The sequence below is a fragment of the Amblyomma americanum genome, chromosome 7, assembly GCF_052857255.1.
Source record: "Amblyomma americanum isolate KBUSLIRL-KWMA chromosome 7, ASM5285725v1, whole genome shotgun sequence".
Classification (NCBI taxonomy): domain Eukaryota; kingdom Metazoa; phylum Arthropoda; class Arachnida; order Ixodida; family Ixodidae; genus Amblyomma; species Amblyomma americanum.
In genome coordinates, this window is record NC_135503.1 from 45,451,966 (window position 1) to 45,468,142 (window position 16,177).

Consider the following 16,177-nt stretch of genomic DNA (forward strand, 5'->3'; position numbering starts at 1 on the left):
CGCTTACCAGGCTAGTAAGCCGAGCCGTATGTGACTGAGGAAGGCGGGAAAGCTAAGCTATACATGTGTTATCTCCGTTGATCCCCATTTGTCTCCAACCTCTCACCTTGCAATTGCGTTGTTACGTTTCTGTTACTTTGAGGTGCGCTTGCCACTACACGCTTCTGCGCAAGATGTGCTTTTCCATTTTGGGTAGTCGAAACTTTTACTTAACTAGTAGTCTCATCGCAGACACCTGGAACCGTTGTAGTAATTTGCGAAGTGTGGTGTAGTCACTTCGTTTGTAAGCAACGACGACATTTAATAAGCTATGGCAACGACGACAAGCCGAAGGAAGCTGTGGCAAGGGTAGATACACTTACGTGGCTGTGAAGGCAAAAAGTACATCTGAAACGTTGACACTTCACGTGAAATGCTTCCTAGTCAGCGGACCTCTTTTGTGTCACGTACATTGTTTCACCAATAAGACTTTACACAGTTTTTAAAAATAGGCTTTTTCACTTAGAAGAGCGCGTTTTCGGCATAGAATTGTCAGCGGTGTAATACATCAGAATAATGCTGGCATGCTAACTAGCATACTGGTTAATTAATATTAAATAGTTAACTTTGTATCTCTTACTGGCAGGTACGTTTATTATGCAGATTCGGGTATCCCACCTAAGTAATATCAATATCAGTTTTTAGAGTTTCGAAAACACGATTACCCTCGGCGCTCTGGAATAATAAATTTTGGCTATTCTGACAAGTTGCGGGCACTGGAGGGGTTGCTTTGCCTGCAAGCTTCTCGAAAGAGCATGTATTTTGGCTCGATAAAGCTAAAATATCTTGGACCACAGCGCTTGAGGGTAACCGCGTTTTCGAAATTCTAAAAACTGACGTCGATATTACTTACTGTGGGCTCTACGCCTCTCAATAATTCAGCGGCCTAACAGTAATAGTTGAAAGCTAATTATTCGCAACACTGAGAGGCTGTAGGGTATCCGAGGGGGAAGAAGCCGCCGTAGCTCTAGCGGTAGCGGAAGGGTACCGTAGGAACGAGTTGCTAACAATTCTCACGGATTCAAAAACGGCATGCAGACACTACACAGCAGGTAGAGTCAGCAAAGGGGCGCTGCGCATAATCCTCCAAGCAGGGCCCCCGAGCACACAAATACAACATAAGATTTTCTGGGTACCGGGACACGCCGGAGTGAAGGGAAACCAGAGGGCCGATGATCTAGCTCGCGAGCTTGCTAACCGAGCGGATGCATCAGCGGACTCGGAACCCACCACGACGGTGGAGCCAACGTTCGCGGAGATACTGAATTATCACAGAGACAGGAGAATAACGTATCCCCGGCCACACCCATTCTTAACACAGCACGAAGCAGTCGATCATATGATCACCACGTGATCATATGACTATGACCATTGGGTAAATGACCTTGGCCTTGACCCTTGATATTCACTGTCAATTCACTGTGTGTATTTCAAACATTCCGCGTTTTCCACTGTATGCCTTGTAAGGAGCACGGACCTCATCAATCCACCTTTGGCTTTGACTTCTTTTTTTTTGCGGTTTAATCCGAAACGTCCAACCCCTAGCTTTAGTATTCTGGAGCACTATACCAAGGCCGGACTAGACTGATTCGAGGAGGAGCGCGCGCGCGCCGCCGCTGCCTCTAGTGCTCCAGACCGACATGAGCAAGCGAGGTGGTTTAGGCGAACCCCCCAGAGATGGCGCTACGTGTCTCGCGCAGGGCGCGCTATCGGGCGCCACTCGTCAAACAGGTAGAGAGTGAGGGAGGTGCACCTTTGGAAAACCAGCACCCGCGCCGCTTGGCGAGTGCGGCGAGCCAACCGACAGTAGTTTGTGCGGGCCCGCGGTATGCGCCGGCCCCTCCTGGCGGTCCGGCGGAGCATGAGGGCGCGATTTGAATCGCGCAAGGTGCCGTGTGGCGTGTGACAATGGATACGGCGACTTGGGAGGTGCGGTGAGATGCCCTTCGTGAAGTGGACCGTCGAGCCGGTGTTCCTGAGCCGGCAGCCAATACCCCCGGATAAAAATGTCACCGACGAACTCGAGGCGTGCGCGAACTCGACTTTGGTCGGGACCCTGCGGCAACTGGCGTGCTTGGTGGCCGTTGCCGACAACATCTTCGAAGGGATCGCCGCCGAGTGTAAAGTCATCTTCGAGCGGAGTGTACAACTGAAGGATAAGCTCGAGCGCTGCGAAAAGAGCGTCTCTCAGCTCAACGCCAAGGCTGTCCCCATACGTGAGTGGCGTTGTGGTTCGCTTCATCGCGCCCTTTTAGAAAAGGAAGGCGCCCAAACGCGCGGATGCAACAATCGCGGCGCAGTGACAAGTACCGTCGCGAGTCGGTGGCGTTAACGTTGTGTGAATAAGTGCTTCCGCTGATCGCTGGCGCTAGTTTATGCGGTTGACAGCCGGCTTACACTCGGCGGTTTATACGCCTGCGCCGTATGGGACGGTTATTGAAGGGTGCAAAAGTTAGCGTACCGCCAAATGCAGCTTGTGTTCGTTGTAGTTCAGTCTAGGAATTCGCGGCTGTACGCATTTCGTTTGCTATATCCACGCGTAATGCAACGCATCACGTTGCGGCGTGTTGTCAGCGTAATGCTGAAACCGTACGGCTTGGTTCACGGCGGTCTCGAAGTGTAGTTTAGTTATGCGTGTTTGCGCGCACTAGCGGTAAAGTTTGAGCAGAGCGCTTTGGACGGTTTGCGCGCGGCTTGCACGTGGCTGACGCAGCGTCGGCCACGGACGTTGCGTGAGAGCGCGACGCTAACCGCGGCCAGGTGGCTTGGGTCCGTTCGTTGCTCCCAAACTTCGGCGAAAACCGTCGTCAGAAGCTGCTGGGAACTCGCGCCGCGCGCGCTGCATTCAAAAACCACGAACGATAGTGCGAGCGAAACCCGATGCCGCTGTTCCGGGGTCCTCTCTTTTTCGCGCTCGTATACGCGTGCGAGGCTGCCGCAAGCGCCGTCGCTTGCACGGTTTGTAATCTGGAACGAGGCTGTATACGTAGTACACTTGTCAGCGGCTGCGACTCTGTTTCCTTTTTTTTCTTTCCTTCTGTCTTTCGCTCACGTTTCTATCTACCGCAGCTTTATCGCGCCCGCATCTGACGGGGCAAAAAAAAAAAAAAGACCAACACATTGCGCTAAGAAAAATGAAGTGCCGGCTTGCTAGCTTGGGCGGGTCGCCTTGCGTCTGCGGCGCACTTGGATCGTGGGTGTCTGGAGCGTTTTCCGCTTGCCGACAACTGTGGGCCGAGCCTGATGGAGCGAGACGTTTTCTTACGAAGGAACTGCCCGACCGCGTGGAAAAAAGAGCGTGCGCTGTTTGACCGCCCCGCCTTCCGCTTCTACGAAGTCGGGGTTTTGCGTGGCACGCTGTTTGATCAAACAAGGCTCTCGAGCGCTTGGGTCAGCTCGTCTGGAGAGCACTCCCGTAGAGGGTTGATGAACCTGCGGGTAGAGACTCTTGAGAAGTATTTATCGGATTCTTTTGTTCTCTCGCCTCACAATGGCCATTGAGATCCGGTCCGGTGGGAAGAAGAGGGACCGGAACAATAAGTGCCCCATTAAGTGCTGTTGTAGGCCGTCTTTCCCGTACGCACTTAGTCTACTGACTGGTAGATTGCGACGGCACAGCTTGTTGCGCTATTGAGGCCCGCAGTAGCCGTACTTCTTTCGGATTCGCTTCCTGTGGTTTGCGGACCCGTTATTAAGTTGTTGTTCTATTGAATGTTTGTACTGTCGGAAGAACTGAACGTCTGGCAGGTAGGTTCAGTTTTGTAGCAGGAAGCATGCGCGCTGCATTTGTGAATCCAGTTTTACGTAACTGATGAGCTACTCGGAATCGAAGTTCATTTCGTAACAAAATTGACTGTACCGGGGGCACGTATGATTGTGTCATGAAGCCGTCGGTCGCCTTCAAGCTAGTCCCGCTTCCAACATGTTTGCTTTCAAGTAGCAGCTGGCATGTAACTGTGCCCTCCTCTGCGGCACCTCTGCCCTCTCACTCCCGCCTTCCCTCGCGGCGTGGTTGATGTGTCCACCGAGAACTGAGACAGTTACTGCGCCTTTTTAACTGTGATAGGGCGATAGCCTCCCAACAAATGAAGGAAGGTATGATGGAAATTGTGAGAACGGCTTAATGGTACGAAAATGAATCTCTCGACAAACAGTGCCGGCATGTATTACACATCGAGAAACGCTTAAAATCCAAAATGCTTTCGTAAATGCAAAGTGGACCGCATGTTGCCGTTATGCTTAATCTTAGTGCTGATGTGATGACACGCTCAAATGAACTTTCCAGTCCTGTGCTGCCCAAAAAGTCCTCAGAGGAGTCGTCGCATGCAGTCTATTTTATGGTGTAGGGTGGTGTTAGCTTGTCTTACCTGAGGTTCTCTTTCCAGGTTGCTCGTGTTCTGTGGCATTTTCATGAAACTCTGTCACTGGCATCGTGTGGGGTCCGTAAAGTACGGCATAACTTGTTAAGAACAATATTTGTGGTCTAATACCAGCTACGGTGGCGAATACATTATTTGGTTCGTTGTAGGTCGGTGAAAGCCAGTCCTCGTGGGTTGAACGAAATTGTGTGTTGCGGAAGGCGTCAACAAGGCTTAGCAACTCGGTGCATTCGTGGACCTAAGACTGCGTCGTAGGAGTGCGGTCGCTTCTAATCAACGCGAACCCTCGTGGCATATTTTTGGGAGGGGGATTGCGCGTTTTAAAAGAGAAAGTTTGTTTCTGTTTGGCTTCCTGACGCGGCGACGCCCATCTCTGATCAAAGTCAGCCGGCCGACCTCTTTGTGAAAGCGACGCCGCACGGTTGGATCCGGACTGCCTGCAGCCGTGACGGCGGCGTTCTGTATCCCGCTGGCGAAGTCCTTGACCGTTTTCCCTCGCCTCGCAGACTATGTCCCCGCGTCTGGCGGCGGCGTTAATGAGCGCTGTGAAGGTGACAACGTGGAGTGTCACCGCCCTGCGTGTGGCCTCTGATTTGTGGTCGGCAGAATGGCAACGCCAATACGTCTCGCGTGGCTGACGAATGCGACAATTGTCCTGCCTCCTGCGCATGCAAGATTGGGAGATACAACCGCGGCGGGAACCCTGCTGACAGGGGGGGGGGGGGGGTGCAGTTTTAACTGCCTGGTTACGTGGCTGAAACGGAAAGTGGTTTAAACCAAGGCCGGCATCCTGCAAATATTCCGTTCTAATTCTATACGCTCTCGAGGCCTATTGTCCTCTGCGTAGTGAGCTCTCTAGGCACTGTGCCCTCATTGTGTCCAGAACGGGATAGTCGGCGCGATATTTGATTAGACTGCGGTGCAGCCTTTGTTAAATTATACCCAAGGTTGGATGTTCGCCAGACTCGCCCAAACTGTCGCCCTGCTCCCCTTTTTTGTTCGGGTGCTCGATGAGCTCAACGGGCCGTTCCTTTTGTTAGCTTCTCAATAGGGGACTGTGTATTTGTGCAGCGCTTGGAGCAGTAAGAGGGAAATGAAATTTGAAGTGCCCTGAATGCGAGTAGACTTCTCGTGTCGTATAGAACGCCTCCAAATAGACATAGCTCCATAGTGAATAAACAATTACACCCTAACCATGAGAGCAAAGCTAGTCTTGCTCTTCTCAAAAGTAATTTTATTGTCGAATAAGCCTTATATAACTCTGCTAGGTTTGGTGAACAAAAAATATAACCTATCATTGGCTGAAACCTAGTGTTCCATTCGGTATCAAACCGCACACTGCATTTAAATGCACAACATCGCGATGCCTATGGCATGGCTATTCGGGATGTTCGTTTTAAATTTACAGTTAGTATAAAACCGCGCTTTGCTCGGTTTCGAGTTGTATTCCTGGGTCGCAGTGACGTTAGCTGGGTATAATACGAGAGCTATAGGATTACAGGCAAGGTTTCACCGCTGTCGGATTTGAACTCTGTCTGAGCTCCTTCTGTGTGTTTTTTTGCCGTCTGTAGCTCGACAACACTCGCGTATCCCGCAGCGCGTGCAGTCGCCCCGCCCTCGTATTGTGAAATGCGCGCGATTGTTGCAGACTGACACATAACAAAAAGCCTAGCGGTATTTAATAACAAAGGGGGGTAGGATAAATGTAGTCAGATATATGGGATCTATTTCAAAGACAGCCGCGGTTCACGTTCTACAAACAAAAAATGTTGATGGGGTAAGCGGAATGAAAGGGGGGGGGATTCACGTCTCGGAAAGGATGCCTTGCTTTGCTGCATACTTTTAAAGGTAGCTCTTTGTGCGTCGCAAAAGATGCTCCGAACTAAAATACGGCCATTGTTCTCCAACGCAGTAGCAGATAACGCGCCGTTAAAAAAGCGTGACTTATATGTTTTATGTGGCTGTCGACTTTAGTATGAATTTTAAGTGTTTTGTACATTTTTCCTGTTTTCAGCACGATCTGTATTTAATGCGTTTCTTTTAGCTGTCATTATTTTAGCTACTAAATTTGTGCTGCCCACTGTAATCACGATATGGCAGTTGCAGTAATCGTAAATAACATTGAGTGATACGCCGAAAAATACATTCGCAGCGCTCCACCAATTATGCGTGTGGACTTTCACTATAGGCAGCTGTATAGTGTGTGTGTGTGTGTGTGTGTGTGTGTGTGTGTGTGTGTGTGTGTGTGTGTGTGTGTGTGTGTGTGTGTGTGTGTGTGTGTGTGTGTGTGTGTGTGTGTGTGTGTGTGTGTGTGTGTGGAGGGAGAGAGAGAGAGCATTTGCCGCCGTGTTTGAGCATGCGCTCGCGTTGCAACCCAATGTCACCCGTGATCTGAGAAATGTAGTTAGCTTTCCGTTCACCCGATGACAGTGAAGTGCCTTTGGAGGGAGCACTTGCGTTCGTCAGCGCCGTTGAGCGGGAACTATTTATAAACTGCTCCTTTACCCCTGCTGCACCTGCTCGCTCTGCGGCTAAACCGCAGCTGGTTAAAGACAGGTAAGTAGGGCGCGTCCCCGGGAGTGTGCGTAGGCATGGATTTGGTTTCCATGGCGTCGGAACACTTACCCGCGAGGAGTGCGGTGTCTGCCGTGCTGGTTTGTTGTGACATTGCGCCTGGGTGGTGAAACGGTTACCGCATTTCTTGCCGTCCTGTTTTCCTTTAGTATACACGCAATGGTGCCCTCCACGGGTACCCCAGTGGCTACGACGTTCGGTTAGTATGCTGGTCGTCGCTGAATCGAATCCCTGCCGCGGCAGCCGCGTTTCTTTCTTTTTTGAGAGGGAGAGAAAGTGAGAGAAAAAAATCACTTTCTTCCCTTTGAGGTTAAATTCAAATAGAGACCGTATGCTGTACGATACGAGCGGCACATTAAAGAGCCCCAGGCGGTGGAAACTGATGGAACCCTCCACTACGACTAAATATATAGTCTTTGTCAAAAGTATACAGCCCAAGAGGTTTGCTTATAAGCTGTATAGCGGCGCTCTTAAGCACATTTGACAGTCCAAACCTTGGGAGGGTTGGGGTCTCGAGTTCCTCCCGCATTCGCGAGATTGGGATCCCTCCCTGAGTATGCAAGAGAAGCCGCGCTGCAGGGCTCAGAAGCACACCCCACGGGCTGTATACTTTTGACAGAGACTGTACACAGGCTTCTATGGGCACTCAGCGGAAGCGCATTGCTGTAGCAGTTGCACTCAGTGGCTGGTGTGTTCATCTGCGGTTTTTTTTTTTTTTTGCCGGGCTTTCTCGGCTTTTAATGAATTTCCAGGACGTTAAACGCCAATTGTCCTGCGGCGTAGCAGCGGTTGCTGATGAGAGCAACGCGTTGGCGTCGGCGTCGGCCAGCCACAGGTGTGGGCGGGCAGGGAGGAAAGGGGGAGCTTGTATACGCTGGCGCGCGGAAGCGGTCGTGCGTGAAGTCGCCCGCCCGGCGGCAGCTGTCAGTGGCTCCCCTCCCCCCTCCTCCTCTTTGCACCCCGACGACCCGGCACGTCTACCGTCCTTTTTTGTTGTGTCGGGCCCTGCGCGTAGTAATGTAGTGGAGGCACTATACGTCGCGTGGCGTGTCTGGGAGACTACCCGCGCTCGTAGATTCTAATCATCCTCTCGCCTCCCGCCTATAGTAGTACCCCTTCGGTCTCCGTGGCCGTTTCGTTGGCCGCGTTTGATTTGCTGTCACCCCCCCCCCCCCTTTTTTTTTTGCCTTCCTAATTTTTCTTTTTCTGTCCAGACCTCTGTAACTTGGGCGTACCATTTCATCGTGGAGTGGTTTTGGTGTCGTGTAACGTACGGTGACGATGAGCCCACGGCGAGGTCTCTTGTTTGATTAAAAGGCTGCGCGCTGTCACGGAGGCAAGTTGAGGTCGCTTCATCATTCCCACCTCTTGCCACGGTTTGGTGCGGATTTGTGTGGAAAAGCCGGAAACGTGGGTGCTCGTCGTGCTCTTGTAGTGCAAAGCTTGTACCTTAGCTCACAGGGCGGTGTGTTAATTCTTTACAAACCTCACGCTTTTCCTCGGGGATGGCACAGGTTGTCTCTTCTCTGCAACAAAGGACCTCTGTCTGTACGGACGATCTTGTTGCATCCTTCCAGTACTTACCTCTGGCGTCGAAACACCTGGAGACGAGGGAAAAAGCTTCGAATATACGGAGAACAGTGCAGTAGGCCGTGCAAAACGAATGGAGGTGCTATGAAGTAGTTGAATTAGATTTAGAAGCGAACCTGAGTTAACGGTACCGTAGTAGAAATGAAGAGGATGATGCGGACTTGCGCAGGGACGTGTAATCTGGAGAACAGACAACCCTGTCTATCGGGTCCGACTGAGTCGTCCGCAGATGACACAGGCGGTCGGCAGAGGGCCGTCTGGAGCGGTGAGGTTAGGAAACCTGTTCGGATATACGGTGGCGGGCGCAGGGTAGGGTTGTTTGGAGGGATGTGGGAGGAGCCTTTGTTCAGCACTGGACGTAGCTAGGCTGATGGTAATGGCTGTAGCAAACGTGCGGCTGTTAATCGTCATCGCAACCAATCAACGATAAACAGCCATATCGATCGCATCCGGCGGACGCCAGTATTCTCCCACTGTGCTTCAACCTCACCTGCTCGGCCTCATTCATTCGTTGATCTCTGTGTGATTACTTTGACATCGTTGAGAGCCAGTAATCGCTGTCTTTGCGCGTCGTGTGGTATCGGGGCGCTGTGGCCTCGCCTAGCAGCGGCGGTCAGCGCAAGGTGAAAGCAGAACGGTGCTGCTTTCTCCGCTGGCGTCGGAAGCCATGTCTTGGGGCTACCGACAAAGAAGGAGCCGCCGCGCCGCCAAGACTTGGAAAGCGGTTCCAGGCAATCTGCGATCGAATCGCGCCGACGATGTGGAGAAATGCATTAGTACCTGTCGCTTGGAGGGAAAAGGCCGCCGCCGCGTTCGGCATCCGCCACCACGCGGGCAACGATGAAGCGATGTGTATGCGTGGCTGTCCTTCCCAGACGCCCCGGCTCCGTCGCGAGGGGAAAGTTTCACTCACTTTCGTTTTTCTGTCCGCTTTCTCTCCGCCCCCTCTGTCATCTTCGCGTGCGTCTTCGGCGTGTCGTGAGGCGCTCTGTGTGTCGCTATTCCGAAACCGCGTATCGGAGGCGGCGTGTTTTCGAGAGGCGGAGGGACCTGCGTTTGTCGTCGCGTATTTCGGTTACTTCGCGGCACGAGGAAAAGTTGAGGGGATTTGTGTTGTGCTAATTCTGCTCGGAATCTACGGTGAGAACGAAGGACTGAAAAAAAAAGGGGACCAACGTGCATCAGCGCGTGTCATCATTTCCGTTTCATTTTTGTGCAGGTTCTTATCTTAGCGTCCTTATCTCGATCATCGCCTCCCTCCTTCATTGCTATTTCTTTTCTTTTTAAATTGACTCTACACTTCGTCCTCCTCCTTTTTTATTCTCTTTCCTCGTAATCATCCCCCATTTATCTGCCTCGCCTTCGAGGGAAGCAGCAATCGATCCTATCACTTTTTGGCCCAACCTCTCCTGGTAGAAGAAGCACTGATATCGTCAAAAGCTGTTATCTCTCTCTCTCTCTTCCTAGGTGTCGCCGGGTTCGCATCGTAAAGAGGCGAACCCGCGGTTTCTCGCGGTACGGCGCCACTGTAAAGGAAATTTAACCGTGAAGCCTTCAGCACCACAGAGTTTCCTATAGGTTTTCTTCACCAGTAGCGGCCGGCTTCAAAAGCTGGGCCCATATGGCTGTGGAATGTTTTCGAAGAGAGACTGCCCGTCTAAGCTGTTCAAGTGCCAAAATACAAAAATAGAACTGCAGGAACCCAGCATAAACTGTTTAACGGTCCCATACGACATGTGACGTGTTCGTATGTCTTTTCAGCAACTCCCTTCTTAACAACGTCAGACTAACGCACCTTTAGAGCGACCTGTGGCGGATGACTTGAACACTATTACGAATAAATCTCAATGTGAAGTGCAATTTTCGTACGTGTTTCGCGCCGAGCTAATGTAGAACCTCTCGGTGCAATCGGTTTCTTGCCTATTCGGGAGGATTAGTAACACACATTGGAAATTCAGACTAGCGTTCTGAATTCAGGACCGAGGCTGCTGTAACCCACTTAGCTCTATAGTCGGATACAACTCATGAATGAAGCGGCGAAATGCCCCTCAAAGAAGGCCCTCCAGCCAATGGCGTCGACCGATTTTCATCACGCCGTGGTTAATCCGATCAAGGCGTGGCTGTCCCCGTTCATCTGCCACACCCAGCGATTTCACGCTGTAGTTGGATACAACTCAAGAAGGGAGCGGCTTTTCTCCGTCAAAGGACCCCTTCCAGCCAATGGCGTCGGCCGATTCTCACGAGTCTGCTAGCGTGACAATACAGGGAGTGGCCGCTGAAAGGGGACAGTCTCCTTGTATTGTCAGGCTGTAGCATGTTCTTGATAATCGGCCGACACCATTGTTTGGAAGGGGGTCCTTTGACGTGGAATAGCCGCTTCGTTCTCGAATTGTATCCGACTACTGCAGGTCCAAAGAGGTCGGTCAAGGAAGATGGGAGAATCGATCAATGTCATTCGCTGGAAGGGCTCTTTTGATGGGAATTTTCCGCTCCGTCCTTGAGTTGTACCTGACTTAAGTCGGTTCTCTGCGAATACGCCTATATGGTAGTAAAACAAAAAAAGTAAGGTATTCACTGGCATACTATCTTTTATGAAAGGGAGTGCGTCCGTGGACAGCCTTCTCCCTTTTTACTCCTTTTTGTTTGGGGTGTGGAACGAGCCTTTCGTTTCCTCGGTTATCAGTATTTCCCTTCGTTTGAAGCGAAAGCTTTGCTGCGCCAGCCAGCGAGCCATTTCGGCTCGTCGCGCCGTATGTCGTATGCCGTATGCCGTGGCTGACCTTGAGCCGTCGTTGCCTAGCTACGCCGCAGCCGCGCTCCAACAGATGGCGCCGCCGTCGACGCCGCTGCCGTCGCCGCTCGCTCCACCAGATGTGCTCCGCTGGGGTAGAGGGAGAGATGTCGCCTCGCGGTGGGTATATATATATATATATATATATATATATATATACGCGCTTCGCCTCAGTGTATTGTAGTTGTTATGGAGACCGCGAAAGAGACGCAGCAACGACAGAACGAAGCGAGGAAGAGACAACGCGCTCAAGAGACGCCAGAAGAACGCGCTGCACGACTCGAGAAGCGTCGTAACGAAGATGCAGCTAGAAGTCGTGCCACGTCCCGGAATGACTCAACTGCGGAAGAGACCGGTTTGAGTTCTCGAGAGCGTCGGAATGAGACGCTGTGTAGACGACGTGCCGAGGAAACGAAGCTTTCGGAATTCAACTAGGGTTAACCAGAGATAAAACACAGCCAATTTTTGTTTGTACGTGTGCGTGCTGACGAATTTGCTGTTTGTTAGAGCTTTGACATGAACGCTGCAGTTGATTTCTTGACTGTTGCCTCGGTGGATAATTGCCATCGGTCGCTGTCAGGCGTGGGAACTAGAGTCAGCAGCTCTTGTGCATCGAGAGCACTGCAGTCTCAGCATCGTGCGGGCACGTGTTCAAGGGCTGAGCGTGACGACGCACAGCTTCCTCGGTCGATTCGAAGACAGTAGCGGCCGGCCTCGATTATTGAGTCATTTATGCGGTAATTTGCCTCGGCGTGAAAGTCGCGACGCTTGGCAAGCACAGCAAGGCCGTGTAGTAGTGACCTAGATGCTGACGCAATTTCCTCCACTTTTTCCTTTGTTTCAAGAACAGGTCGTGCCGCCCCGTCATGTTCTAGCCCGGTCCGCGGCTTTGATGTCACATTCAGGTTTTAAGTGTCGTAGCTCATGCTCCTGGGCACAGGTGCACACGCATGTTCGTCCGTGATTGGCTAGTGACTAACACTCTAAACGCGGGTACACCTGTATGGGAGTAAAAAGGGAGTAAGCTGTCCTCTAGCGCACACCCTTTTACAGAGGGGTGCACGCGGGAGGACAGCTTACACCCTTTTTAGCCCCGCCGCGGTGGCTCAGTGGTTAGGGCGCTCGACTACTGATCCGGAGCTCCCGGGTTCGATCCCGACCGCGGCGGCTGCGTTTTTATGGAGGAAAAACGCCAAGGCGCCCGTGTGCTGTGCGATGTCAGTGCACGTTAAAGATCCCCAGGTGGTCGAAATAATTCCGGAGCCCTCCACTACGGACCTGTTTGTTCCTCTCTTCTTTCACTCCCTCCTTTATTCCTTCCCTTACGGCGCGGTTCAGGTGTCCAACGATATATGAGACAGATACTGCGCCATTTCCTTTCACCCCAAAACCAATTATTATTATTATTACTCTCTTTTTATTCCCTTCTGTTTAGAGTGAAGCTGTCTCATCACTAACTCCTCTTTGCCGTGCTGCTACTCATTGCCCGTGCATATTTTAATCGCGAAGCGACCTTGCTTAGCAAAGTATATGCGATTAGCTTTTGTCGGGTCTCGGTGCTTTAGGCTACATGTATTGCGCGTTAAATCAGTTTTGCTTTTTGCGTAGTGTTTTTATTCGCGACGGCTTTCGTTTCCACCATGCGTCTCATATGTCTGCCCTTTATGTGACTGGAACGAGAGGAACCCTGATATACGGCCACTAATCGCTAATTTCGCTGCGGATGCCGTGACCGCCCATGAACCCACCCGTTGACCCTAAAACCATTCCCCCCCAAAAACCAATTAATAAGAAAAGCGAGCGGTTCTCGCCGGCGTCGCCATGTCACGATTCGTTCAGCGCTGACTTCGTGCGTGCATCTGCGTGGCAGCCATCGCTGCGCATTTAGCTGACATACCGCAGTCATTATACAGTGAGCAGTGCAGAGCAAAGCGAAGCTGGTTCGTTCGGCGCTTGCGTTCTGTGCGCATAGCATGGGGGAAAAGAAAAGAAAGACAAATAAAAAACAAGACTGCCGGAGGACCAACCGCGCGACTGGTTTGTGTTTTGGCTTCCTCCTCCTCCTCCTGGCGTGCCGGAAGAAGCGAATGATCGAGGCTGGGCAGAACATCAACAATAATCGCTGCCAGACGGGGGTGAGGCGAGCGAGGCGTGTTTGGACGAATGCGTCTTTCCCCCGTGGTGGACACCGAAGCCGCGATGGGGAAAGGATGAGGAGAAGGAAGGTGAGGGCGAAGGATTGTCAGAGAGGTTCACGCGCAACGTCTCACCGGAGAAATGGGCAAACAGAAAGATAGACTGAAAGGGAAGACGGCAAGATGTCTACGGCTGCTTCTTGTCGGGGCCAGAAGATGGACCCGATGGGACTGTCCTTTCACTGTATACCAACGACTGCCAAGGGTAACGCTCGTAATAAACTCTTCCTCGCGGCCTCGCTTGTTTGGTGAGAACATCTGTCCATCTGTTTGGTTTAGGCTGTTAGAATAACTAGCGATTTGGAGGTGGAACCGCGAAAGTGACTACGTGAAGTGGACTATGGACAACCGTTTCATTAACAACCTCTGCGACTACCTCAGCGCAACGGTTCTTCACTCCTTCTTTTAACTTTCAATCCCGTGCATTCCTTCCCCCCCCCCCCCCTTCCTCTTTCAACTTATGCCTCATGGCACACTTCTCGAATAATAAAAAAATTTGGAGGTGTGATGCCGATATTACGAAATGACATTAGTTTCCTTTTTTTTTTTTGCAGCCCATTTTCCATGAATCAATTATGAACTTATCTCTTTCGTGCACTTTATTCTTGTTCTATTTAACAGTATGGCTATAGCTCCGTTAGAAAGCATATAATCCCCATGTGACATAGATGGGCCCGCTTGGCGACTTGCGGTCCTCTGAATGTAGCAGCGAGATTTCGAAGCCTGCCTGCGCGGGTGCTGGTTGCGGTCGTGGCCTCCGATATTGTTCGTATCGGGGCGGGGCGGGGCGTAAGCAGGCCACCGTAGAGTTGAGCTACGAGCTGTCTTCACCGTGACGCAACAATCGCGCGAAGCAAACCGGGAACGCGGCCGGCGGCAAACAATGAAAGGGCGTGGTTGGCCTCACGTGGCTACAGAGGCGGAGGGCTGCCCCTTGAGCGAGCCGTCGTGGCGACCTCCTCTCAGCGTGGGTGCAGCCGTGCTTGTTGTTTGCTCCGAGGACCTCATTCTACAGAGTTAGAGAAGGAGAAAGTGGGAAGCCATTAAAACCCAAAAAAAGAAGCAGTGCACCTGATAGGAAAGTTCTTGGATGAAGTGAAAGGGTTACTTGGTTGCCTAACCTCTCGTCCCTATCTGCTCTTCCCGCTATGACAACCCCCGCTCCTCTTTGCTGGAAGGGAAGAGAGTTTTAGCATACCGGAGACGTACTAGCTGAAACGTATACCGTTTTTACGTACGGGAGCTGCGCATGCGCAGTGGCAAGCGTGAGGCCGGGTCGGACCCCTGCGTATGTGGACCAGGCGTTTGTAAAACCGGTATACGTCTCCAGTATGCTAAATCTCTCTAGCAGCCAAACAGCAACGCATTGAGCGAAGAATCTGCAGCAGGAATTTTGAAGCGGGCCGAAAACACGTTTTTCTTTTTTTTATGTGGTTGGTCTGGGATTGCGGATTGTGTTACGAACGGCGGGAAGGGTCATTGAATTCCCATTTCAAAGCGGAAAGCACCACTTGTTTCGGGCGCGGTGGGTCGGGCGTTGTGTCGCTCTGATCTCTGCACTGCCGGCCGTCGCTTCCCCGCTCCCTTGCGCCCCCCCCCCCCCCCCCTCTCCCTTCCTATCCACCCGGCGTCGTTTGGGAGCGGAGTCATCGTGCTGACGTACGGGTTCAGTACCTTTGGAGTCCGTTTGCGATGTTCTCCGTCGAGTGAATCGAAGAAGCCACGCCGGTAAAGTGGGCAGTTTGGAGGAATAAAAAAAAAATGTCGGGGAGTACTAAAGGAGCGAACGGGGAGGACTGGAAGGGGGGGGGGGGGGGGGGGCGAGGGGAGAGGGGGGCAATGGAGAGATCAGCGTCATCTAAAGCGTCTCCGAGTGCAGTGACTTCACTTGGGAGCCTCGCTTCTCTTATCCGCAATAGTCTTTTTTTCTTTGTTCCTGTTTTGAAGAGAGCACCGCTATCTCCGTACCGGGGCACTAATGGGGTCAATTTATTTTGTCTTGTAGACCGTTCGACGCAGGCAAGGAGTGGAAGAACTTGCGATGGTTGCTCTTCGAGACGCCAGAGGATGAAAGAAAATGGCCTTGTTTCTTTTCCTCCGTTTATTCCTTTTTCCTTCCCGTGGGCTGTCGGCTTGATGATTCCTCCTATCTCCTCTTCATCGCATCTCCTTTCTTGAAGAAAACGCGGCGTTCCGCCGCGTCTATCTAGCCCTTCGTGACACTTTACATAAGCCCTATCACTTTCGTGAGTCGTGACCACTTTCCGCTTGCTGTTCTTTGTGACGTCGCGCATCATCCAGGCAGTGGTCGCATCCGCTGCGTGACTTCTTCAGTCGCCTCTACGACACCTTTAGTCGACAGCCGGCTTCTTCCAGTCAGTTTATTTGGCGTTCGAACAGGACCATCCACAGGCCCTTCCCCCCTGCGGGTTGTGTTCGTTCGACGGGCTCTACGACTCGAGTCCAGTGAAAGACTAAATAATGATGGGAAGGGTACGCTGAAGGCAAGGGGGGTTTCCACTGTTGCAAAGTTTGCGGCCGTGTGTGCTAGCGTGTCGTCGTTGGCGAGAGCGGTCTAATGGCCAATAGCCTAATGGGTCCCTGCTCTA

At 51.9% G+C, this 16,177-nt stretch overlaps 1 protein-coding gene across 1 annotated transcript in view; it reads left to right on the forward strand.

Annotated features, from left to right (window-relative positions):
- Window positions 1-1,828: 1,828 nt before the first annotated feature.
- LOC144099016 (uncharacterized) overlaps window positions 1,829-16,177 on the forward strand; it is a 225,875-nt gene continuing 211,526 nt past the window's right edge. The window contains exon 1 of the mRNA XM_077632007.1: window positions 1,829-2,255. Within this exon, the coding sequence (XP_077488133.1) occupies window positions 1,979-2,255 (277 nt within the window). The 5' untranslated portion in view covers window positions 1,829-1,978. The remainder of the gene's footprint in view (window positions 2,256-16,177) is intronic.